This window comes from Choloepus didactylus, chromosome 5, assembly GCF_015220235.1.
Source record: "Choloepus didactylus isolate mChoDid1 chromosome 5, mChoDid1.pri, whole genome shotgun sequence".
NCBI classification, from domain to species: Eukaryota; Metazoa; Chordata; class Mammalia; order Pilosa; family Megalonychidae; genus Choloepus; species Choloepus didactylus.
This window is the reverse complement of record NC_051311.1, coordinates 134,306,970-134,333,306: the sequence shown is the minus strand read 5'-3', so window position 1 is coordinate 134,333,306 and position 26,337 is coordinate 134,306,970. Positions and strand designations below refer to the sequence as shown.

General features: G+C 36.0%; 2 protein-coding genes across 9 annotated transcripts in view; one reads left to right on the top strand and one right to left on the bottom strand.

The window, feature by feature from the left end:
- Positions 1-16,586, top strand: part of GSDME (gasdermin E) — a 92,425-nt gene extending 75,839 nt beyond the window's left edge. For all 3 annotated transcript variants that reach the window (XM_037836920.1, XM_037836917.1, XM_037836918.1), the window contains one exon: positions 5,911-16,586. In XM_037836920.1, coding sequence (XP_037692848.1) covers positions 5,911-6,141 — 231 coding nt within the window. In that variant the 3' untranslated portion in view covers positions 6,142-16,586. The remainder of the gene's footprint in view (positions 1-5,910) is intronic.
- The window catches only part of MPP6 (membrane palmitoylated protein 6), a 140,140-nt gene continuing 127,911 nt past the window's right edge, over positions 14,109-26,337 (bottom strand). For all 6 annotated transcript variants that reach the window (XM_037836911.1, XM_037836916.1, XM_037836914.1 and 3 more), the window contains one exon: positions 14,109-15,662. In XM_037836911.1, coding sequence (XP_037692839.1) covers positions 15,486-15,662 — 177 coding nt within the window. In that variant the 3' untranslated portion in view covers positions 14,109-15,485. The remainder of the gene's footprint in view (positions 15,663-26,337) is intronic.

Genomic DNA, 26,337 nt, shown 5'->3' with positions numbered 1-26,337 from the left:
CACTGCAGCTGGTCTTCAGGAAGAAAGTATTGATGATGCCTAGATTTGGACAACTTCATGGGTTCAAAACTGTAAGCTTGTAAGCTAATAAATTCCAATAGTTAAAGCCAACACATTTTGTGGTATCTGCATTTCCCTAATAGCTAATAATGTTGACTGTCTTCACTTGCGTGATCAAGTCCTAAGTTTTTAATGTTGAGATCCCATTTATCTTGTTTTCCTTTTGCTGCTTGTGCTTTGGGTGTAATAAGAAACCACTGCGTAACACAAGGTCCTGAAGATGCCTCCCCACATTTTCTTCTAGGAGTTTTATGGTCCTGCCTCTTTATATAGTGGGTCTTTGATCCATTTTGAGTTAATTTTTGTATGTGGTGTGAGGTAGCAGTTCTTCATTCTTTTGCACATTTATATCCAGTTCTTCAAGCACCATTTGTTGAAAAGACTTCTCTTTCCCAATTGAATGGACTTGGTAACCTAATGAAAAATCAATTGGCCATAGATGAGAGGGTCTATTTCCGAACTCTCAAATCAATTCCATTGGTCAAGATTCTATCCTTGAGCCAGTACCATGTTGTTTTGACCACTATAGCTTTGTAATAAGCTTTAAAGTCAGGAAGTATGAGTCCTCCAACTTTGTTCTTTTACAAGACTTTTTGGCTATTCAGGACCCTTACACCCTTCCAAATAAACTGGTCAATTGGCTTTTCCATTTCTGAAAAGTAGGCTATTGGAATTTTGATTGGGATTCTGTTAAATCTATAAATCAATTTGGGTAGAACAGTCTTCTAATCTGTGAACAAGGAATGTCCTTCCATTTATTTAGGTCCTTTTAAAATTTCTTTTAGTATGTTTTATAGTTTGCTTTGTGCAAGTCCTTTACATCCTTGGTTAGATTTATTCCTATGTTTCATTCTTTTAGTTGCTTTTGTAAATGGCCTTTTTTTCTTGATTTCCTCCTCAGATTGTTCATTACTAATATAAAAACACTACTGATTTATGCGTGATGCTCTTGTATCCTGCCATTTTGATGATTTTGTTTATTAGCTCTAGTAGCGTTGCTGTAGATTTTCCAGGACTTCCTAGATATAGGATCAAACTGTGAAAGTTTACTTCTTCATTTCCAAGTTGGATGCTTTCTATTTCTTTTTCTTGCCTAACTGCTCTAGTTAGAACTTTTAGCACAATGCTGAATACCAGTGGTGACAGTGGGTATCCTTGCGTGTTCTTGATCTTAGAGGGAAAGCTTTCTGTCTTTCACCATTGAGTACTATGTGAGCTGTGGGTTTTTCATAAATGACCTTTATCATGTTGAAGACATTTCCTTTTATTCCTTTTTTCCTAAGTGTTTTTGGATTTTTCGTATCAGTTGAGATGATCATGTGGTTCTTCCCCCTTCTGTTAATGTGGTTTATTAAAGTAATTGATTTTCTTGTGTTAAACCACCTGGCGTGCCTGGGATAAAACCCACTTGATCATGGTATATGGTTTTTTAAAAATATGCTGTTAGATTTGATTTGCAAATATTTTCTTAAGAATTTTTGCATCTATATTCATAGGAGAAATTTGTAATTTTTTTTCTTTTAGTATCTTTATCTGTTAAAGTGACGTTGGCCTCATAGAATGAGTTAGGTAGGGTTCCCTCGTTCAATTTTTTGGAAGAGTTTGAGAATGATTGGTAGAATTTACCTGTGAAGTCATCTGGTCCTGGGCTTTTCTTTGTGGGGAGGTTTTTGATGACCAATTCAATCTTCTGGGAGACAGTTTTGAACCTATACATGTCACCCAACAGCAGCAGCAGCATACACATACATCATTCTCAAGGATCTATACTCAATAAGTTCACAAATACTGAAATCATACAGTGAATCTTCTCCAACTCCAGGGGGAAGAAGCTAGAAACCAATTAGAGAGGGAGAGTTGGAAAATTCATATATGTGGAATTAAACAACCAGTGTGTTATAACAATCAAAAATTTTTTTGTGCTTTGACATCCATCTTCCTTTGGCTAAGCCACTTATCTCAACACTGACCTTGGGCCTAGTTAGTAAGCAGCTCTTTAACTCTGGGACATAAATTGTCTCAGAATCCAAATCTGCAGTTGTGGCCATCACCATCATGCTGTACCCATCATGCTTCACTCAAAACCACTCACAATCCACAGCTGGTCCCAAATGATGGGTTAACTATCCTCACCTCCCTCAGATCCCCACTCCCTTTCCCCTTTCATGTGTGTGTGTTTTAAACTAACCAATCCTTGACACCCATGGGTTCCTCTTGCTCTACTTGTATGCTCCCCACCTGTTGGTTGAGCCATCCAAGCTGACTGCGTGTTCCGTCATCCTCTCATGGTGCCCCTTTCTCTGGAACCTGTGAGTAACAAACTATCTTTACTCGTAAATTATGGTCTTAGTTTCTCATGTGTGACCCGTGACCTCCATCTGAGCCCAAATTTAAAATCAAATTGTTTCAAATTAATGTGTCAAAAAAGAAATCACAAGGGAAATATCTTCAGAATGAAAGTGAAAACGCAACATACCAAAATTTATGGTATGCAGAAAAGGCACTGTTGACAGGAAAATTCGTAACTTTAAATGTTTACAGTATAAAAGATCTCCATCTCCAGTGACCTAACATCACACACCTGAAGGAACTAGAAAAGAAGTGCAAACTAAACCCAAAGTGAGCAAAGGAAAGAAATAGAGATATTTAAATAAATAAGCTGGAGAGAAAAAAAATGAAAGAATCAACCATATCAAAAGGTAGTTTGAAGAGATCAAACCTTTAGGTGGACTGAAAGAAAGAGAAAGGATGCACATAACTAAAATCAGAAATTGAAAGAGATGTTACTACTGACCCACATAAATAAAAAAGGATTGTAAGAGGCTATTAACAATTGTATGCCAACAATCACATAACCTAGATGAAATGGACAAATTCCTAGAAACAAACTACCAGACAAACTACCTAGGCTGAGTCAAGAGGAAACAGAAGATCTCAACAGAACAATAGCAAGTGAGAAGACTGAATCAGTCATCAAAAACCCTTCAACAGAGAAAAGCCTGGGCCAGATGGCTTCACTGGTAAATTCTATCAAGCATTCAAAGAAGAATTAACACCAAATCTCCCAAAAAATTGAAGAGAAGGGAACACTTCCCAGAGCACTGGGCTGGTGCCCATGCTCTCCGCAAGCCCCAGGGCACAGGCTCCACTCCCTCCAAGCACTGGGGTGACAAGCACACTTCTTGAACAGTGTGATGGAAGGCTAACTCTCAGCAAATGCCCGGGGCGGACTCACCCTTCCATACACATAGGTGGACCCACTTTTTTGGCCCAAGATGTCGTCTCCGGTCCAGTTTTCTGCTTCCATGGTTCTGCCCTTGAAGCAAGGCTTCCTTCAATTTGTCCCTTTCAGTCCAGGCTGGCAGTGGTTTTATTCATACAGATTATGCAAAAAACTTGATAATTTTGCTTCCAGTTCACAGGGGTTCAAAATATCAGACAATAGCGCCTTCCATAGATCTTTCCTGCATAACTGCACTTCCAATTCTGACTTGCACTGAAATGGCTGACTGGATCCATGTTCAGTTAAACCCACACATGGAACACAATTCTCAGGGGACTTGCTTTCTGGACGCTCAGAATTTTCCAAACCATCAATTTCTGGTTTCTTCATTGCTCAGGATTTCAGTTCTCAGTTATCCCTTTCCTCTCACATTTTATTATAAGCTGCAAGGAGAAACCAGGCTGCATTTCCACAATCTCTTCAGCTAAATATCCAAGCTCATTGCTTTCAAATTCTGCCTTCCATCAGAATTCAATTTCACCAAGTTCTTGCCACTTTAAAACAAGGATCATCTTTCTTCCAGTTTCCAGTAACACATTCATCATTTCTAAGGCCTCATCGCAAGTACCTTAGCATGCATATTTCTAAGAACAGTCTCTTCAAAGCAATCTATGCCTTTTCTATCAAACAGCTCACAGTTCTTTCAGACTCTACCCATTACCCAATTCCAAAGCTTTTTCCACATTTTTGGTGTTTGCAGTAGCAGCACCTAACTCCTAGTACCAACCTTGGTTTAATTTCCTAGGCTGCTTAAGCAAATACCATGAAATGGGTTGGCTTAAACAAATTATTAGCTTATAGTTTTGAGGCTTAAAGTCCAAGTCAGGGTGATGCTGTCTCCTCAAAGACTATAGAATTCTGGGGCTGGCTGCTGGCAATCCTTGTCTCCTGTCACGTGACAAGGCATATGGTGGCATCTCCTGGTTCCTCCCTTCTCTTCTGGGTTCAGCTTCTTGCCTCCTGTGGCCTTTTCTGTATTTGAATTTTACTCTGCTTATAAAGGAGTACAGTAGATAAAGACATCCTGATTGAGATGGGCTACATGTTCTTAACTGAAGTAACATCATCAGGTTCTATTTACAATGGATTCACACCCATAGGAATGGATTAAATTTAAGAACATGTTTTTCTGGGATACATATAGCTTCAAACTGCCATACCACATAGCTGCTACGAGTTTAATATCCAAAATATGTAAAGAACTGCTACAATTTAATAAAAAGAGAAAGAACCCAATTTAAAAATGGGCAAAGGATTTGTCTAAACATTTCTCCAAAGAGAGAATACAAACATCCAATAAGCACATGAAAAGATGCTCAATATAATCAGCCGTTAGGGAAACACAAATCAAAACCTCATTCAGCTAGCCATTCCATTGGGTTGAAAGGTATTAAAAGAAGGAAAAAAAGTGTTGGTGAGCATGTAGAGAAGCAGTAACCATAGTACATTATTGGTGGGAATGTAAAATGATGCAGCTGTGGAAAAGCTTGGTGATTCCTCAGAAATTTAAATAACAATTACCATGGGGTTGACCCAGCAATCCCACTTCTAGGTATGTATCCAAAAGAATTGAAAGCAGGGATTTGAACAGATATTTGCACACTGCTATTCAGAGGCATTATTCACAATTGCCAAAGGGTGGAAGCAACCTATATATGTCCATCAATAAGAAAGTGGATAAACAATGTGGCATATACATACAATGGAATATTTATTCAGTTATAAAAGGAATGATGTTCTGATACATGCTACAACATGGATGAACACTGGAGACACAATGAGTGAAACAACCTAGACAGAAAAGGACAAATATTGTATTATCTTGCTTATATGAAACAGAGTATGCATTGAATCAGGAATTAGAATACAGGTTACCAAGGATGAAGGTGGGGAATGGGAAGTTAATGTGTAATTGGTACAATGTTTCTGTTTGGAGTAACGGACAAGTTTTGGTAATGGATGGCAGTGATGCTAGCACAAAAATTTGAATGTAAATAATGCCACTGAATTATACCTGAAAAGGGTTAAAATGGTAAATTTTAGGTTGCATATAGGTTACCAGAATATAAATTAAAAAAAAAAAAAAATCCATGGAACTGTATAATACAGTCTGTTGAAGTGTTGAAAAGCAAAGTGTAAGGTTCTGGAGGCAGGAAACATGTAAATAAACTATGGTACCTACCTTGGAGAAGTTCATGCAAATATTTAAGAAATTTTAATATGGTTATTGAATTTAAAAAGCAAACTAACATAAATACCCTGTGATGAGAAAGGTACATTCTGACCCTTTTACTCTACTGGCATTAATGGATCTTATTGGAAGATAGAGTTCTGAAAGTGTGGATTCAGAGATATTTGTACACGAGGCAAACTGGATAAAATCAGAGCTGAGGACCTGGCCTGGGTCAGGTTTATCTTATTATAGCTTATGGGTTTTCCTTCTCTGTTTGGGGAATTAAAAAGCAACTTAATTGATTTTTTCCATAGTTACTTAGACACGCATTATTGTCCAACAATGTGTATTTTCTAACATTTTAAAGTGAATTTGTTTAACTGTGTAATTTCAGCTCTATGATCTGTCAGATGATGGAGTATCTGATCTTGAAGACCCAACCCTGGCTCCTCTGAAAGATAAAGAAATGTTTGGGATTGTGCAGCATTTGTTTGCCTTAGTTGACATTAACCTGGAAAGACTGCAGTCATCTGTGAAAGCTGTCCTCCTGAAGGACCCTAATGTTTATCTGCTAATTCTTCACATAACGCTGAATGGACTCTGTGCTTTAGGCAGAGAACATTAGTATGGTCATATGTGAATTAAAAAGTACACATTATGGGTCAAGCTTGGTATTTTTCAGCATATGTGCTGATGGTACTTTGGAGTTTAGGTCAGCCCCACCTTAAAGTTGTTCAATGAAATGAAATAACAAATGGTTTAATAAGTGGTGACTTTTTGCACTGTGAATAACTTCACTTTTAACCACCAGGTACATTTTACCTGTTTCTTTCATAAGGGACACTCTTATGCTGAAGACCCAGTGTCCGAGTTAAACTCCGGCATCTAAAGAGCATACTTAATCAGAGGGTTGAGAATCTTAAGCTAGCATACATACAGACCATTTTTTCTGAAAAGATGGGTCCATCTATCACTCTTACTTCTCTCCACTTTCTGTTATACAAAAACAGAGGAAACTGATCCTTTGATTTAAAAATTCATTTTAAATTGTGAATGCTGAGGGATGACAATTTCTCCTCATAGAAGAGGCTATATTTTTGATGTGCTGTATGTTTTGTGTTGAGAAATGAACTGTAAATGCCACTAAAATATATACAATCCTTTGCTATAACAAAATTACATTAAAAAAATCTAACAGCAAGAAAATTCACCTCTGCTTAGAGAGTCTGTCATGCTTTACCTCAATATGCTGATGTCCCATACATCCTGGGTACTTAATTTATAAAATACTACATAGAATATCAGAGAAAACTTGGAATTGTGTGCTTATATTTTGCTTTTTATTCTGTTTTGACAGCCTTCTACTGTGGTCTATTTCCCTAGTGCCACTGACAGAATCTGTTAATATACTTTGAGTTCTGAAGCCACTTCTGGTTTCCCTTGGCAAAAAGCAGCCAAGAACTGGTGCAGTAATTTGTTTTACTTCTGGAGGAAGTAAAGGAAGTGGGGATGAGGAGTAACAATTTTTAAAAGAGCAGCCTGTTAACCCAGCACATGCTCTTTTTCATTTCAGTACCATCCACTTATTCCCTTTCTGCCCTTCAGATTTTAATGCATGTTAACAAGGAAGAAACAAACAACCCTTCCCTTGTCCATAATAAAAATGAGACTCAACCTTATGCAAATGCTTATGATACATGGGATATCAAGTTGTTCATTGTAGTGGCAAAATAAGCACCTTATATACAAAGATTGGAAAGGAATATGCAAAAGTGAAAATAGTTGTGCTAGGATGGTGGCACTAATAGGTACCTTTTCATTTGTCTGGATTTCTGAAATAAGTATAAACAAACTGCAAACAGATTGTGTAATACCCTACTTCTATAAAAAAAACAGATACATACATGTATTGATATGCATGGAAAATATCTTTTAAGAGTTCACAAGAAGTCTAACACAGCTACTTGGAGAAAGGGAGTTAGAGGTTGCAGCAGAGGGGAATTTTCTATTCCTGTTTGGATTTTGTATGTATTATCCTCTAAATTAAAAAAACAAACAAAAAAACGAAATATAGATTTCAGGCAGAAAGAAAAGATGCCATCCCAGCAAGTGCAGCAAGTTTTGGTTATGTCAGGAGGCAAAAACCACTAGTTGTTTCCACAACTGCCCTAAGATCAGCCAGTTATGTTGGTTTTTGTTTTAAAAATTGGCTATTGAAAAGGGGTTAGCCCTGTAATGGTGGTGGATATGCTTGCAGTGGAGGTGAGATTGTACCTACAAAAGGTTTGTTCCACTAGTAAATAAGCATGCCCTTATTTACTGTTTCAAATCAAGAACATACTTTTTCCATAATTAGATTTGGAATCAAGTTCTAGCTCAGATCACCTGAAAAACAAATAGTCAATAAAATAAAACAAAGTATTACTTCCTAGTACAGTCAGGACAGTCCCCTTCATTTTGATTAGAGCCAGTACTTTTTCATAAATGGAATGCAGGGAGAAGCACGGACATCAGCTAGAATGCTAGGGCCAATAATGGCCCCTGGAAGATGTCCATCTCCTAATCCCCAGAAGCTGTGAATACCTGACTTTACATGACAAAAAGGGTCTTTGCAGATGTTTTAGGGTTAGGAACCTTAAAATATGGATATACCCTGGATTATTCAACTGGGCCCTTAAAAGAAGGCAAAAGAGTCAGTGAGAGAGTGGCAACCAAAGAGAAGGTAGGAAAGATGAGGCCTGAAGAGGATCTGACCCATTGCTGCTGGCTTTGAAAACAAAGGGCAGCACGTGCCAAGGATGTAGCAGATTCTAAGGGCCAAGAATGACCGCCAGCTCCCAGCCAGCCAGGAAGCAGGGACTCTGACCTGCAACCACACAGAACTGAGCTCTGCCAACAACCTACATGAGCTTGGAAACAGATTCTCCCCCACACCTCCAGATGAGTCCAGAGGGCTCCGGCCAGAACCTTGATTTTATCCCCTTCTGATGTACAAAACTGTGAGAAAAAATTTTGTGTTACTTTTAGCTGCTAAGTTTGTGGTAATCGGTCATGACACTGATAAAAAATTGTACAGGTAATATAAGACAGAAGAATAGTATAAAACCAAATTCTTTTTGAGATCAGAAATACTAGTCACTAGTATTTCTAAGTGTTGGGTGTGGAATCCTGGAAACTAGCTTGGGAAAGCATTTACAAGGGCCCTTTTGGAGCAAACAGGCTTCCTGCACTCAAGTCAAGGCCTCTGTCTCCCTCCCTTTCTGCTGCTCATCTCAGGGCTGAGCCCTGTGCCAGAGCTGCATCAGTTCATTCTCTTTCCAGTAGGGAAATGGTCATAGTATTCCATGCCATGAGAGGCCTTTTCTTTTTTTCTTTAGCCTACATTTTAATCTTCCTCACCTCTGAAATTCTTTCCTTGCTGCTTCCTTGAGTGTCTTCTTTGACAGGCACCGTATCACTTGGGCTGGGATAGAGGATACAATGGTTAGAGTTTCCTTGAGGAATAGAGCCAAGTGAAATTTTTATTTATTTTGGAGGAAAGAAGTAAGAGACATTTGGGGCTTTTTATGAAGACTATTAGCATTTAAAATAACTTACCAAAGGTAACCTGATGTCCTCCGTATTGGATTCTAAATCTCAGTTCTACCTATAAATGAAACACTATATTTTTCCAATATTAAATATTTTACTGAGAGTATGTAACTTCACCTATTGAACATTTCAATAATTTTTGTTTTTATGATGTGAAAAGATTTATTGGGGGCCAGTTTCTAAAAAAATCAATAAATTGTACTGCAGGAAAATTTTATTTATACAAGGACAGGAGTAAATCTTATACAGGAGCTAGTATTACATTTACTTGGAAAGTAGTAGTAATTTTTATTTTTAAAATTTTCATTAGAAATGTTCAGGCTTGATTTTTAAGATTGCTAACAAGCATTTTGCCCTCCATGAAAAAAAAAAAACAAAAAACAGAAGTTCTCTTCTACAACCACTTCAAAGACTAAAGGTTAAAAAGAGCATGCATTTATGTTCAAGGTAAAAATAGAAGAAAAGCAAAGCAGAATAAAAAAAAAATTCCCAAAGCAAGGTTTTCACATCAAATCCTCATTGTTGACTCTGACAGAGCTCAGCATGTCAGAAATTACAGTTGCTAAACCCTACTACTCATTCTTCTACAACAGAATCCATAGCACAACTTCTTTAAAATATCATTGTTACTGAAGAAACAGGAGTAAGTCATCAGTTCTTATTTAAAGAGGACCCACAGCCAAAAGAAATATTATTGTCTATTTCAAGTGCAGATAAATCTGGTTCTACCTGAAAAGACTAAGGCATTTCTCATTTGGACTATGTTTACAAGAACAAGCTGAGTTTTCAAAGACAGGTTACTTTGAAACTTGCTCCTGTGACCACTTCTCCTATTTAAGAATAAGACAACAAAACTAAACATTTTAACCAGTAAGGACTTCTGGTTTAATATTGATAATTTATAAGCAAAGAGTTTTCAAATGCTAAGCTTTTTTCCTCTTGAAGTTAGTTCACAGGCTTCCTCCCAACTCCCAGGCCACCGGTCAACTGAAATAATAAGGCGGCCCAGTTTCAGATATGGCCTGACATGTTTATATTTGTTGCTACCTCTGGCTTGCTCTCAACTAAAGTGTAATAAAGAATCATTTCCAACTTAAAATAAAAAGACCTTTTGACTTCTGTTCTCTGGTAGCAAAAAAAAAAAAAAAAAAAGGTATTCTTTGGTTCTAAAAGACAGTTGTTTTACAAGCATTGAGTCATTTAATCTCCCAAGTTATAAGTAGCATTTATGTTAACTGTAGATATGGTCATTCAATTTGGGGCAGAGATCAGAAAATCGTAGAGTTAGTAGGAAAAAAAAGGGAAAAAATTATCATCTCTGATCCACTTTCCTGTGTGCAGGTAAGACTGGTTTTATCATTGGCTTCTGCATTATCAATGAGAAGCAATTATAAAGAGAAAGTAGTTACCTAAAAGAGCTTAAAGTCTGGATTTTGGGGTCCATTAACAACAGTCCAGCTGTAAATGTTTTTCCCTATATATATAAAAAATACAATGCCTTTTAAGCTTAATACTATGGGTTAAAAAATAGGGCTGTAGTGATAAACTGCAGGCACAAGAAATAAGGTAGGGCAGCTTTAAGGCACAAAGATCAGAGTTTCTTCTGAAGTAAAACAGTACTGGGTTGTTTAATTTTGTATGATTTGTGAGTTGTCTGGTTGGCACCAAGGATCTGCTAAGGGTTTGGACCCAGAAGAAGATTCTAAACTAAATCAGACCTCCTAAGTAGGACCAGTAAGAGCACAGGCCCTCTTCTAGGCTGGAACTACATCCTTTGGGCTGTTCTGAAACTAGAAGTACAGCTCCTGAATGGTGTTCACCATTTGCTACATTGCGTCAGAAAGAGGTACACTTTAAAACATAGGCCACCTCAGTATAAATGAACACATATATTAAACGGACATAGTCAGTAGCCTAATAAGTATTTTTCCACTTTTGCATTTTCCACATCAGAATTTCTAATTAATTCACGTAATTTAAGGTGAAGACAAATATTAACTTAGCATTATTTAACAAGTGAAATTTTAAAGGTAAGGGGAGATCTAAATTTTATCAATGTTCACATGGTCAGGAGTCAGAAATAGGATCTTAGCCACTATAATTACAGCATCTCTATATTTTTATCACAAAATGAAATATTTTAAAGAAAGTAGTGCAGTGTATGCAGAATTGGTGCAAATCTGACTTTAGTGTCTTACCTTAATGTGATATCATTCCTTCAGTTTTTAGTATATTAAGGACTCATTTTTGATTCTGTACATTCTTCAAAAATCATTCCATCCAGGTACACAGATGGTTAACATGAATTATGAGAAATACTAAAAATGAATAAAACTTGAAAAAAGCTAGAATGAAAGTCGTTTAAAAATAACCTTACCTTAAATATCACAGAATTATCTGACACAAGTATACATATAGTTACATAAACAATGATTGATGCTGAATTACTACTCAAATGTATTCTCAAAAGTCTGTGAACAATCATCACTTGCAGTATATACAATAATCCCATTCTTTTAAAATACTGACTTTCTCCAAGAACCCTAAATACATTACAGATTTGATTACATGAATTCTAACAATACATTCCTCAGAACAAGAGGAGGGCTGGCACCATAATTTCTAAGCATGAACCATGTTACACGTTCATTTGGAAGGTTTAAATAAATTATTTCCCAAGAATCTTCCATCTAATACTCTCCTTTTTTCCTTAGGGAAGTCATAATAATGATAATTTTCTGTGATTAATTCCTCACATATTTTTCATAAAGGAGACTAATACCTGCCTCAAGGTAGATCCAGAGCCTTTTAAAATGCAAAAAAGCTTCAGAATGTCTAGGAATTTGGAATTAAAATTTTTAGAACACTAGTTATAATTACATATATTTAGTTTTAGCATGCATGTACTTTGGGAGAATTTTACATATTATACATATAGGTGTAATATATGTGCTGACTGAATCATTTAAAAAATGACCTTTTATGTACATAATACTTGAAGATTGCCTTTTCCATATTTAGTATAAGTAATAATTAATACAAAGTTATTGGCTCTCTAGCCTGTGATTTCTGGATAATGCAGCATTGTTTCAGAAGCCATAAAAGTACAATGTAAGTAGACTACTGTTGTGATCAATTTTCAAAATTTTTATCTTCTAAGTGTTTGCCAAGTCAAAATAATTGAACCTAACTCCATGGCTGTCGGTCTTGAAAATTAAATCCAATCACTGAAATCATGACACTTGTCACTATACATAAAAAAGAAGTACAGTGTTAATAAATTTTTAATACAAACATCATCTTTTATTTTCATCTGGATATAATGGTCAAAGCAGTTAGTATTTGGCCATGATCTATAATGTCACACTATTTTATTACTACTTTAGGTTATTTTCTAAATTTGTCTTAATTATCAATTTGCTGTTTTAAAGAAAACTTATCCTTATAGGCAATTATAAATAAATGCCCCAGATCCTATAATCTAGAGTTTGGGCTACTATGGCTATAGTCATACTGGATTTCTGATATATTTCTATTTTAGATAGCTATGTTCAGCAACTTTATAGAATTGACCAAAAGAATAAAATCTGGATGTATTTGATATTATCCAAATATCAAAACAGAAATTGGGACTGCATAATAAAGACAGGCTGAAATGAAGGTAAAATTCTACTTGGAGGATGTTTTATAGATTCCACTAGTTATGATTAAATATTCCTCATCCAGGAATATCACCTCAATGGGTACATGGTCACTTGAAAAAATATATATAGGTAATATTTAGTTGTCAATAAACAGTCATGCCCTGACTGTGGATACTCACCTGTCCACAAAGACTCCTCAGGCACATTACTCTATTGGCACATCATGTTTCCCAAAAGCATATGCATGTGTGTGTGTATTTTAACTACTACCAATTGTTCAAAATCACTATAAACCATTTTCTCTTCAATAGAGTGAATTATCTGAGACTTTTCCCATAAGAAAAGTTCACTTTTCCTTGATCACAACCATATAACCATTACCTAAGAAGAATCCCGAGACCTCTGGGACTTCTTGCCCAAGCAGAGCACTGCTAGTTCTTAAAGATTCAGATGGGACTTTGGTTTCAAGTTCAGTGACTCTGTATTGAGTTACGATGAGCTTTTCTAAATTTATTCTCTGCAGGTCTGGCATCTAGACTGAAATGAAATAAACTATAATTTCATTTTATATTATAAAATTATAAAATGTGTATATTCATCTAATACACAATAATTGACCAAGGAGTTATTCAGTCACAACATCATTTGTAGTAGAACTAATTCCCATAAGTACACATTACTTTCTAAGTAATATGCATCTTTATATCACATGATAAAGTTAAAAATACATAAGAATTTAAAAGTTATCTCTATTGTACAACTTGGTTGAATCACTTTGCAGATAAACTTCTCATGCTACTACAATTATCCCCATGCTGTTCAAAATTGGAGTAAACAATGAGGGTGTGGAAATGGAAATCTAAAAAAAATTAGTGTTGAAACTCTAAATCATAGGACATCACTTTCTGATTCTGTGCTTTGATTCATGTTGCCTGAGAAGCCAAGAATTTGGTCCAAATGTATGTGGTTTAAAAACATCCAAAGCTATTAACAATATGATCCATTTTGCAACCAAATGTCACCCTACGACCAATATGATTTGTGTCCTTGCTCTGAAATTAAAAAAAAAAAAACACCTACAGATTTTCAATTTTAACAACACGGCAAATTAAGTGTATTGTTTTATTGTGAAAAATATTTAAAACAATGTGAATACCACTTTTTGTCATGTATTTTCTCTTCCATCAAAGTGCTCCCAGCTGCCATTCCATGTGAGAACTTTGGTGAGGGGAAAAATAAATTCAGCAGCCAGAGGTCTGATGCCTATCGCCAGACAAAGATGATCACCAATATTTAAGCACCTAAATCTTTGAGTATGAATACCATATATATATGAAAAGCCAGCAGCAATATAAAACATGATTAACTCAGTTTAATGATAAGCTGCATCTCTGAACATGTTTTAGGAAGAATTTACACCATCTAAGAATCCTAAAAGAAGATACTAACTGAAGTGTATGTGGAAATTTTTATACTATGTTCATTTATCTCAAGGGGGAAATTTTTTTTTCCTTATCATTAAACTAAAAAAGCACAATTCCTAGCAGAAATGTAAAAAACATATACATTATTATATATATTATATAGTGCATATATAATATACATAAGGTATACATAATATGTGTACATACATCTAAAGCAGCTGACGGTTCTTTCCAAATTTTGTAAATTGTTCAATGGATGTGGTTCTCAACACAACAAATAGAACAAATATCCTAATGATTGTGTAACATTTCAAAAAACACATTGATCATTCACAAAACCCTCAATTGCAAACTTAGAAGCATCTTTAAATGTCACAGGAATCTGCAGAGGCATGAAACAATTTCTGACCATATCCTAATAAAGAACTTTCTAATGTAGTTGGTTCACTTTTGTCAGTTCAACTTTTACACGTGAAAATAAACTTTTCTCAAGTGTCATTTTACTGTAAGGTTTTACAGGATAAGGCACTCTCTCTGTCCTCATGATCTTGCTCCCAACCCCAGAGTGTACTGTGTACATGCAAAATTAGTTAGCATCAGTATGTCCCTGCAACAAATGAAAAGAGTAACACCATAAGAGAGTGCAAGTTATTGCTCTTCATTTTTGCACTAAAGAAATAAATGACGGGAAAAAGAACACACAATATACCTGTATAAATTAGAATGGATAGTCATACATCTTTGAAATAACAAAAACATATAGCACTGAGCAGAATTATGATGTCAGACTTGGATGGTAGTAGACTAGCTATAGCACTGACATTAAAATTCTGCTTCTGTAAGAATTTAAAAAGGGATGTCAATAATTACTATTTTCTAATAAAAGTAACTGACCCTTCACTAATTAAAACATTAAACTAAATGAGTTTTACAAAACTATTTCAAGTATTCATTATCACAGTGAAAATGTGAGACCAATGTTAGAATGAATGAAAATTCCTGATGAAAAAGGCAAGAATACTAAATCAAAACATATACAAAATGCTTCAACGCATTTCTTTACATGATATGAATAGAAAGATTATCCATAAAAAGTTAGAAAAATTAAGATAAATTATATATTAGTACACTTTCCCAATCACATTTTATATAAAAATTTAGAAGAGTGTACTGTTATTTCAATCTGTACAATAAAAATGCCTGAACTTGGCAGATATCTTCTATCTCTGCATGTATTTTCTCAGTAAAAGGTTTATTTGTTGCAGTCACTTCTTAAAAGTTTTATTTTAATTGTTAACCTTATTGAATTATCAGTAAACCCAGCTTATTGGGACCCACTGTGGTTCCAATCTCAGTTTCTCTATGGCAGTTTGTAGTTTCTCAAAGGCTTTGTCTAGATTGTCGTTTACGATGATCAAATCAAAATAGTGGTTGTATGCTCTCTGAATCCGTGCACTTTCATCAACTGTTTTCTTCAAGTCAGAGTCCTATGGAAAAGTTGTAAAAGGAAATGTTTATATTATAATGTATATTTACTTACTCAAACTCCAGTGAAAAGCGAACATAAAAAAAGGTTTATTTGTTTATTGTAATTCTGATATAAATACTCAAGATCTAATCATACAGTGTTAAAAAAAGACATTACATCTGCTCATATCCTAGTTTTTCCAAATGCATTCATGTTGTATTTATGAGCATTCTGTATCTACTGTTTCATTGATATTAGGATTTGATTCCTAATTAAAAGACTGCTGATAAGAATCTTAGGGTGAATCTAAGATAATAAAAGAATTATTTCAACTGACTGGTTTTTAGTCAAACTGTAACATTTGAGAAACATATTTATCTTATGCACTCTGTAAATCACAGAAGCCAATCAATTTGCAGGGGCTGTGAAGAAACTCAAAGCCATATTTGCTGCTACTTCTAACAAAGTCATAGAATTTTAGAAACATATTTTTGAGACTAACTTTACATGCTGTCCATCCCCCACCAAAACACACACTTTTCTTTCCTTTAACTAGTATTGTTTATATTTTAAAAAGTGTTCCTAGTCATTTTGGAATAATGTGGGGAATAAGTAAGCAATGGATTCTGCATGAGCAAGTAAAGCTTTTCATAAAATCAAAAATTTCACAATACTTCTACATATTCTACAAATATTTACTGAGCTCTTGTTAAAGTGCCTACTGTGAGCCAGAATCTGTGGATATAATAATGAATAAGACAGACAGGGTGCCTACTCGTAGGGTATTTAAATTATAGTGAAGGAGATAAAGAGCAAATAACAAAAATGCAAATTGTAATGAGTACTATTAAAGAAACAAACTAGGAATTAAGCATTTTAAGAGATCTAGTTTAGATAGCATGATTAGAAAGACACTGAAGAAATGACATTAAAACTAAGAACTAAGGAGAAGTAAGGAGGCAGACGATCATGTGTGGGGTGAGAGAAAGCATTCTAAGCAAAAGAAACAGCAATGCAAAATTCAGAGGAAGGAAATGAACCTGGTGTGTTTAAGATCCTGAAAGAACAGAATGGAGGGTTGTGAGGAAGGAGGAGGGAGAAATAATAAATTGAGATGAGCATGGGCTAGGTTAGGGAGGACTTGGATGTGATGGGAAGACGTGGGTAGGTCTTGAGTAGGAACGTGATGTGACGTAAGAGTGGAAGAAGGAAGACTGATGATGGCTGTAATCCAGGCCAGAGATGATGATTTTCTGGATTATGATGGTAGCAGAGATGGAAAAAGCATCAGACTAGAAATATATTTGGGTGATAAAATCAACAGGACTAGTTAATGGAATAAATGTGAAAAGTGAGGAAAAAGAATGAACAAAGAATAAGTTCTAGCTTGGGTAGATGGGTGGTTGTAGAGATGAAGAGTTGGGGGTGGGAGAACATGATTTTTTGGGAAAAACAAAATACTCTACTTTGTACAGATTAAGTTTACAATGTCTGTAAGACAGCCGCATGGAGATTAAAATAGGTTATTGGTTTTGCAAGTCAGAAGTCCAATGTCTGTGCTAGCTATATATAATTTAAGAATCTTCAGTATAACAATGGTATATATGTTATCGAAAGTGTTGACATCTCTAAGTAAGGTTTAAAACAACTAAAATAACTTCGATTATAGATGTGTAAACAGGCCTTAATTCAACTTGGTAACAATTCTTATATATTACAGCCATTAAAAATCTAACTTTATTAAAAAAAAAACTGTAATTATAATTATAGGAGTACCATGCAGATGTAAAAAGGGATACAGAATCTTTATATAAGGCTATAGAGTGATCTTCAGCATACACCCTTCAGCGAAAAATGCAAGGTGACTAGTGTATATAATAAGCTCCCTTTTTTGTAAGAAGTGGTGGCAGGGAACACACATACATATTTGCTTTCATTAAAATAAAAAGATAAAAACTATTAAAAATGGTACCTATATAGTTGGGAGGGGACAGAGTGAAAAGGATAGGTAAAGATTATGTGTTTCTGAAGATTTACTTTGGAACTATGAAAACATTGTATAAAATTATAAAACAAAATTAAATTCAAATGGAAAAAAAAAAGCACTGCTGAAAAATGAAAAGCAAAATGAAACAAACAAACCTACATTTCAAGTTGGTGGCTTTACCTACACAGAAAGGAATTATTTCAATGATCTTAAAACAGAATAATTTAATACCCAGAGGGCTATACCCTATGGGCAATTTTTTAAAAGGCCTGAAGTGTTTTTTTCCTATCATATCTTTTTATTGTAGAATATAACATACATACATAAAAGTGATGCAGTTTAACAAATAGAGAGCAAATTTCAAAGAATATTATAGGTTATAATTCCCATTTCAGTTATTCCATTATGAAATATAAAATACATATAAAAAACGTAATATCTTTCAAAGTATAAGTTAACAAGTAGATATATAGGAAATTTCCAAAGTTGTTATGAGTTACAGTACCATATTTCAGTTATTTCCTTATTGTGAAATGTAACATATATACAAAAAGGTAAAGCTTTCAAACTGCAATTTAACAAGTAGATGTAGACCAAATTTCAAAGGATGCTCTGGGTTGCAGTTCCACCATTAAGGCCTGAAGTTTTAAGCTTTTCAGTAATCATACTGATAATAATAATGTTGATAGTGTAACTCAGAAACTGTGTGAATTTAGTTTATAATTATACACATGTAAAATAAGAACGCATGTTAATATCATTAGGAACCAATATTTTCAGCATAAGAAGAAAAAGTCAAATATAAAGTCAAAGAAATTAAATAAAAATAATATAATCCAAAATGTGAATTGGAACTATCAGACTGAACTAATGATATATATTTTTTTCTAAAGAAAAAGGTACTTTCCTGGCCATACCCTTAGTGTACTTACCCTTAGTACCAAGATCATCTCTAAATAACATCTCCAATTAAAAGAAATCAGGACTTTTTACACAAGTGGCTGGTGCCAGGTCTGGACCAAAAAATGTGTAAGAATAACCTGGAAAAATTTGTCATAGCAGGAAACAGAAAATCATCAAAGACAACTAATATTGTGCTAAAAAGACTCAGAAGCCAACCTGAGTAGGCTCCTACTAGCACAAAATGGCACATTTCGAACATGAAAAAGAATAATAACTGACCTAAGCACACAGAAAGGAAGCATTCCAAGTGACTTTAAAACAAAGTGTTCTGATTATATACAGCTAATGCGATAGACTCTAAGGAGAAAAAGAACTGAAAACAAACAAACCAAACAAACAAAAACCTCTCCACAGTAACCAAAGCATTGGTGGAAGTGTTGGTATTTTTAATCTCAGATTGTGGTATGTATATTGTGAGATAAAGCAAAGGAACAATTATGTGATATTCTAATTCTAACATTCCCAGTGTTTTTGAGAACTGAGAAATAATCAGTGCAGGAGGAAGGAATTATATACATAGGATAAAAGAGGTTAAATAAAAACCCTGTAATCCTCAGTTTGAATTCAAAGTATCCCTATGAATTCATGATATATTTTCCTTCAAGCTTACAAAAAGAAAAGCATAATCCTAGTCCTGCCTACCTAGAAGGTCTAGTTAGAAAGTAATCAAAACTATGGCAACGTGTAAACATTAGTATTTTGGTCTTAAAATACATTTACCCTGATAGGACTCAGAGCATCTTGGAGAAACGGTTGAATCCTGGATTATGACAGGATATGCACAAGATATGCCTGAAACATCTGTCATACCAGATAGCAAGGAAGCTATCCAAGACCATTAGGCTCATGAAAAAAGTCTCAAGGGCCAACCTGAACAAGCTCCAATTGGCCAAAGACGAGACAATTTGAGCAAGAACAGGGAAGACAACTGCAATGGAGTAAAACACATCACAGAAGTTTAAACTCATGTGCTTATAATGAAACCAAAAACTAAACAAAAGAAAACAAACTTCACTGGTTACCTGTCACCTCTGGAGTCCTTAAGGAACAAACCCATTATTCTGAAAACTGACCCCCTCAGAGGAAAATATCAAGTATCTTCCTAGACTAATCAACTAGTTGATGAGGAAAAGTTCTTTTTAGGAGAATGTTAGTTTATCAACCCAGAAGGAATGACAAACTTGGAATATTACCAATTAGCAATCAATCCCTAAAAAATAAATAACTGATCCAGATCTCTAAAGATCTGTAAAGCTTGCTAAAATCATCAGGTAAAAAGCTACTGGGGAACTTTACAGATCAAGCAAACAATATCTGATTTTTAATATTACTATCATAAGGAGAGCTTGATACTTACCTCATGGTGTAATAAAACTGAAAGTACCACCTATGAATTATTCTTGGAAAAAAACAAAAGAATCTTTATCTGATTAAGACTTTAAATCTATCAGTTTGTAGGAAATACACGGGACAGAGAAATATAGAGAATGATCCAACTTCTTCAATACTAAATTTCAAGATCAAATGGGGCAGTTGCAAATTCAGGCAGTAACAGAAGAGTGAGAAGAGAACAGATTTGAGAAATAAAGGAATATTCACTATTTTAGCTAGGAGAAAAGAGTGAAGGTCATAAAAATGTATTAAGAATTCTTCACAGTCAAAATATACCAGAGGAGGCGGGGCAAGATGGCAGACTGGTGAGCTGTATGTTTTAGTTACTCCTCCAGGAAAGTAGGTAGAAAGCCAGGAACTGCGTGGACTGGACACCACAGAGCAATCTGACTTTGGGCATACTTCATACAACACTCATGAAAACATGGAACTGCTGAGATGAGCGAAATCTGTAAGTTTTTGCGGCCAGGGGACCCGCGCCCCTCCCTGCCAGGCTCAGTCCCGTGGGAGGAGGGGCTGTCAGCTCCGGGAAGGAGAAGGGAGAACTGCAGTGGCAGCCCTTATCGGAAACTCATTCTACTGATCCAAACTCCAACCATAGATAGACTTGAGACCAGACACCAGAGAATCTGAGAGCAGCCAGCCCAGCAGAGAGGAGACAGGCATAGAAAAAAAACAACACGAAAAACTCCAAAATAAAAGCGGAGGATTTTTGGAGTTCTGGTGAACATAGAAAGGGGAAGGGCAGAGCTCAGGCCCTGAGGCTCATATGCAAATCCCGAAGAAAAGCTGATCTCTCTGCCCTGTGGACCTTTCCTTAATGGCCCTGGTTGCTTTGTCTCTTAGCATTTCAATAACCCATTAGATCTCTGAGGAGGGCCCTTTTTTTTAAATTCTTTTTTCTTTTTCTAAAACAATTACTCTAAGAAGCCCAATACAGAAAGCTTCAAAGACTTGCAATTTGGGCAGGTCAAGTCAAGAGCAGAACTAAGAGAGCTCTGAGACAAAAGGCAATAATCCAGTGGCTGAGAAAATTCACTAAACACCACAAATTCCCAAGAAAAGGGGGGTGTCCGCTCACAGCCATCATCCTGGTGGACAGGAAACACTCCTGCCCATCGCCAGCCCCATAGCCCAGAGCTGCCCCACACAACCCAGTGTGACGGAAGTGCTTCAAATAACAGGCACACACCACAAAACTGGGCATGGACATTAGCCTTCCCTGCAACCTCAGCTGATTGTTCCAGAGTTGGGAAGGTGGAGCAGTGTGAATTAACAAAGCCCCATTCAGCCATCATTTCAGCAGACTGGGAGCCTCCCTACACAGCCCAGCAGCCCAGAACCGCCCTGGGGGGACGGCACTCACCTGTGACATAGCACAGTCATCCCTCAACAGAGGACCCAGGGTGCACAGCCTGAAAGAGGGGCCCACTTGCAAGTCTCAGGAGCCATACGCCAATACCAAGGACTTGTGGGTCAGTGGCAGAGACAAACTGTGGCAAGACTGAACTGAAGGATTAGACTATTGCAGCAGCTTTAAAACTCTAGGATCACAAGGGAGATTTGATTGTTAGGGCCACCCACCCTCCCTGACTGCCCAGAAACACACCCCATATACAGGGCAGGCAACACCAACTACACACGCAAGCTTGGTACACCAATTGGACCCCACAAAACTCACTCCCCCATTCACCAAAAAGGCTAAGCAGGTGAGAACTGGCTTGTGGAGAACAGATGGCTCGTGGACGCCACCTGCTGGTTAGTTAGAGAAAGTGTACTCCACGAAGCTGTACATCTGATAAATTAGAGATAAGGACTTCAATTGGTCTACAAATCCTAAAAGAACCCTATCAAGTTCAGCAAATGCCACGAGGCCCAAAACAACAGAAAATTATAAAGCATATGAAGAAACCAGACGATATGGATAACCCAAGCCCAAGCACCCAAATCAAAAGACCAGAAGAGACACAGCACCTAGAGCAGCTACTCAAAGAACTAAAGATGAACAATGAGACCATAGTACGGGAGACAAAGGAAATCAAGAAGACCCTAGAAGAGCATAAAGAGGACATTGCAAGACTAAATAAAAAAATGGATGATCTTATGGAAATTAAAGAAACTGTTGACCAAATTAAAAAGATTCTGGACACTCATAGTACAAGACTAGAGGAAGTTGAACAACGAATCAGTGACCTGGAAGATGATGGAATGGAAAATGAAAGCATAAAAGAAAGAATGGGGAAAAAAATTGAAAAAATCGAAATGGACCTCAGGGTTATGATAGATAATATGAAACGTCCGAATATAAGACTCATTGGTGTCCCAGAAGGGGAAGAAAAGGGTAAAGGTCTAGGAAGAGTATTCAAAGAAATTGTTGGGGAAAACTTCCCAAATCTTCTAAACAACATAAATACACAAATCATAAATGCTCAGCGAACCCCAAATAGAATAAATGCAAATAAACCCACTCCGAGACATATACTGATCACACTGTCAAACACAGAAGAGAAGGAGCAAGTTCTGAAAGCAGCAAGAGAAAAGAAATTCACCACATACAAAGGAAACAGCATAAGACTAAGTAGTGACTAGTCAGCAGCCACCATGGAGGCGAGAAGGCAGTGGCACGATATATTTAAAATTCTGAGTGAGAAAAATTTCCAGCCAAGAATACTTTATCCAGCAAAGCTCTCCTTCAAATTTGAGGGAGAGCTTAAATTTTTCACAGACAAAGAAATGCTGAGAGAATTTGCTAACAAGAGACCTGCCCTACTGGAGATACTAAAGGGAGCCCTACACACAGAGACACAAAGACAGGACAGAGAGACTTGGAGAAAGGTTCAGTACTAAAGAGATTCGGTATGGGTACAATAAAGGATATTAATAGACAGAGGGGAAAAATATGACAAACATAAACCAAAGGATAAGATAGCTGATTCAAGAAATGCCTTCACGGTTATAACATTGAATGTAAATGGATTAAACTCCCCAATTAAAAGATATAGATTCGCAGAATGGATCAAAAAAAAATGAACCATCAATATGTTGCATACAAGAGACTCATCTTAGACACAGGGACACAAAGAAACTGAAAGTGAAAGGATGGAAAAAAATATTTCATGCAAGCTACAGCCAAAAGAAAGCAGGTGTAGCAATATTAATCTCAGATAAAATAGACTTCAAATGCAGGGATGTTTTGAGAGACAAAGAAGGCCACTACATACTAATAAAAGGGGCAATTCAGCAAGAAGAAATAACAATCGTAAATGTCTATGCACCCAATCAAGGTGCCACAAAATACATGAGAGAAACACTGGCAAAACTAAAGGAAGCAATTGATGTTTCCACAATAATTGTGGGAGACTTCAACACATCACTCTCTCCTATAGATAGATCAACCAGACAGAAGACCAATAAGGAAATTGAAAACCTAAACAATCTGATAAATGAATTAGATTTAACAGACATATACAGGACATTACATCCCAAATCACCAGGATACACATACTTTTCTAGTGCTCATGGAACTTTCTCCAGAATAGATCATATGCTGGGACATAAAACAAGCCTCAATAAATTTAAAAAGATTGAAATTATTCAAAGCACATTCTCTGACCACAATGGAATACAATTAGAAGTCAATAACCATCAGAGACTTAGAAAATTCACAAATACCTGGAGGTTAAACAACACACTCCTAAACAATCAGTGGGTTAAAGAAGAAATAGCAAGAGAAATTGCTAAATATATAGAGATGAATGAAAATGAGAACACAACATACCAAAACCTATGGGATGCAGCAAAAGCAGTGCTAAGGGGGAAATTTATAGCACTAAACGCATATATTAAAAAGGAAGAAAGAGCCAAAATCAAAGAACTAATGGATCAACTGAAGAAGCTAGAAAATGAACAGCAAACCAATCCTAAACCAAGTACAAGAAAAGAAATAACAAGGATTAAAGCAGAAATAAATGACATAGAGAACAAAAAAACAACAGAGAGGATAAATATCACCAAAAGTTGGTTCTTTGAGAAGATCAACAAGATTGACAAGCCCCTAGCTAGACTGACAAAATCAAAAAGAGAGAAGACCCATATAAACAAAATAATGAATGAAAAAGGTGACATAACTGCAGATCCTGAAGAAATTAAAAAAATTATGAGAGGATACTATGAACAACTGTATGGCAACAAACTGGATAATGTAGAGGAAATGGACAAGTTCCTGGAAACATACGAACAACCTAGACTGACCAGAGAAGAAATAGAAGACCTCAACCAACCCATCACAAGCAAAGAGATCCAATCAGTCATCAGAAATCTTCCCACAAATAAATGCCCAGGGCCAGATGGCTTCACAGGGGAATTCTACCAAACTTTCCAGAAGGAACTGACACCAATCTTACTCAAACTCTTTCAAAACATTGAAGAAAATGGAACACTACCTAACTCATTTTATGAAGCTAACATCAATCTAATACCAAAACCAGGCAAAGATGCTACAAAAAAGGAAAACTACCGGCCAATCTCCCTAATGAATATAGATGCAAAAATCCTCAACAAAATACTTGCAAATCGAATCCAAAGACACATTAAAAAAATCATACACCATGACCAAGTGGGGTTCATTCCAGGCATGCAAGGATGGTTCAACATAAGAAAAACAATCAATGTATTACAACACATTAAAAACTCGAAAGGGAAAAATCAATTGATCATCTCAATAGATGCTGAAAAAGCATTTGACAAAATCCAACATCCCTTTTTGATAAAAACACTTCAAAAGGTAGGAATTGAAGGAAACTTCCTCAACATGATAAAGAGCATATATGAAAAACCCACAGCCAGCATAGTACTCAATGGTGAGAGACTGAAAGCCTTCCCTCTAACATCAGGAACAAGACAAGGATGCCCGCTGTCACCACTGTTATTCAACATTGTGCTGGAAGTGCTAGCCAGGGCAATCCGGCAAGACAAAGAAATAAAAGGCATCCAAATTGGAAAAGAAGAAGTAAAACTGTCATTGTTTGCAGATGATATGATCTTATATCTAGAAAACCCTGAGAAATCGACGATACAGCTACTAGAGCTAATAAACAAATTTAGCAAAGTAGCGGGATACAAGATTAATGCACATAAGTCAGTAATGTTTCTATATGCTAGAAATGAACAAACTGAAGAGACACTCAAGAAAAAGATACCATTTTCAATAGCAACTAAAAAAATCAAGTACCTAGGAATAAACTTAACCAAAGATGTAAAAGACCTATACAAAGAAAACTACATAACTCTACTAAAAGAAATAGAAGGGGACCTTAAAAGATGGAAAAATATTCCATGTTCATGGATAGGAAGACTAAATGTCATTAAGATGTCAATTCTACCCAAACTCATCTACAGATTCAATGCAATCCCAATCAAAATTCCAACAACCTACTTTGCAGACTCGGAAAAGCTAGTTATCAAATTTATTTGGAAAGGGAAGATGCCTCGAACTGCTAAAGACACTCTAAAAAAGAAAAACGAAGTGGGAGGACTTACACTCCCTGACTTTGAAGCTTATTATAAAGCCACAGTTGCCAAAACAGCATGGTACTGGCACAAAGATAGACATATAGATCAATGGAATCGAATTGAGAATTCAGAGATAGACCCTCAGATCTATGGCCGACTGATCTTTGATAAGGCCCCCAAAGTCACTGAACTGAGTCATAATGGTCTTTTCAACAAATGGCGCTGGGAGAGTTGGATATCCATATCCAAAAGAATGAAAGAGGACCCCTACCTCACCCCCTACACAAAAATTAACTCAAAATGGACCAAAGATCTCAATATAAAAGAAAGTACCATAAAACTCCTTGAAGATAATGTAGGAAAACATCTTCAAGACCTTGTATTAGGCGGACACTTCCTAGACTTTACACCCAAAGCACAAGCAACAAAAGAGAAAATAGATAAATGGGAACTCCTCAAGCTTAGAAGTTTCTGCACCTCAAAGGAATTTCTCAAAAAGGTAAAGAGACCGCCAACTCAATGGGAAAAAATTTTTGGAAACCATGTATCTGACAAAAGACTGATATCTTGCATATATAAAGAAATCCTACAACTCAATGACAATAGCACAGAAAGCCCAATTATAAAATGGGCAAAAGATATGAAAAGACAGTTCTCTGAAGAGGAAATACAAATGGCCAAGAAACACATGAAAAAATGTTCAGCTTCACTAGCTATTAGAGAGATGCAAATTAAGACCACAATGAGATACCATCTAACACCGGTTAGAATGGGTGCCATTAAACAAACAGGAAACTACAAATGCTGGAGGGGATGTGGAGAAATTGGAACTCTTATTCAT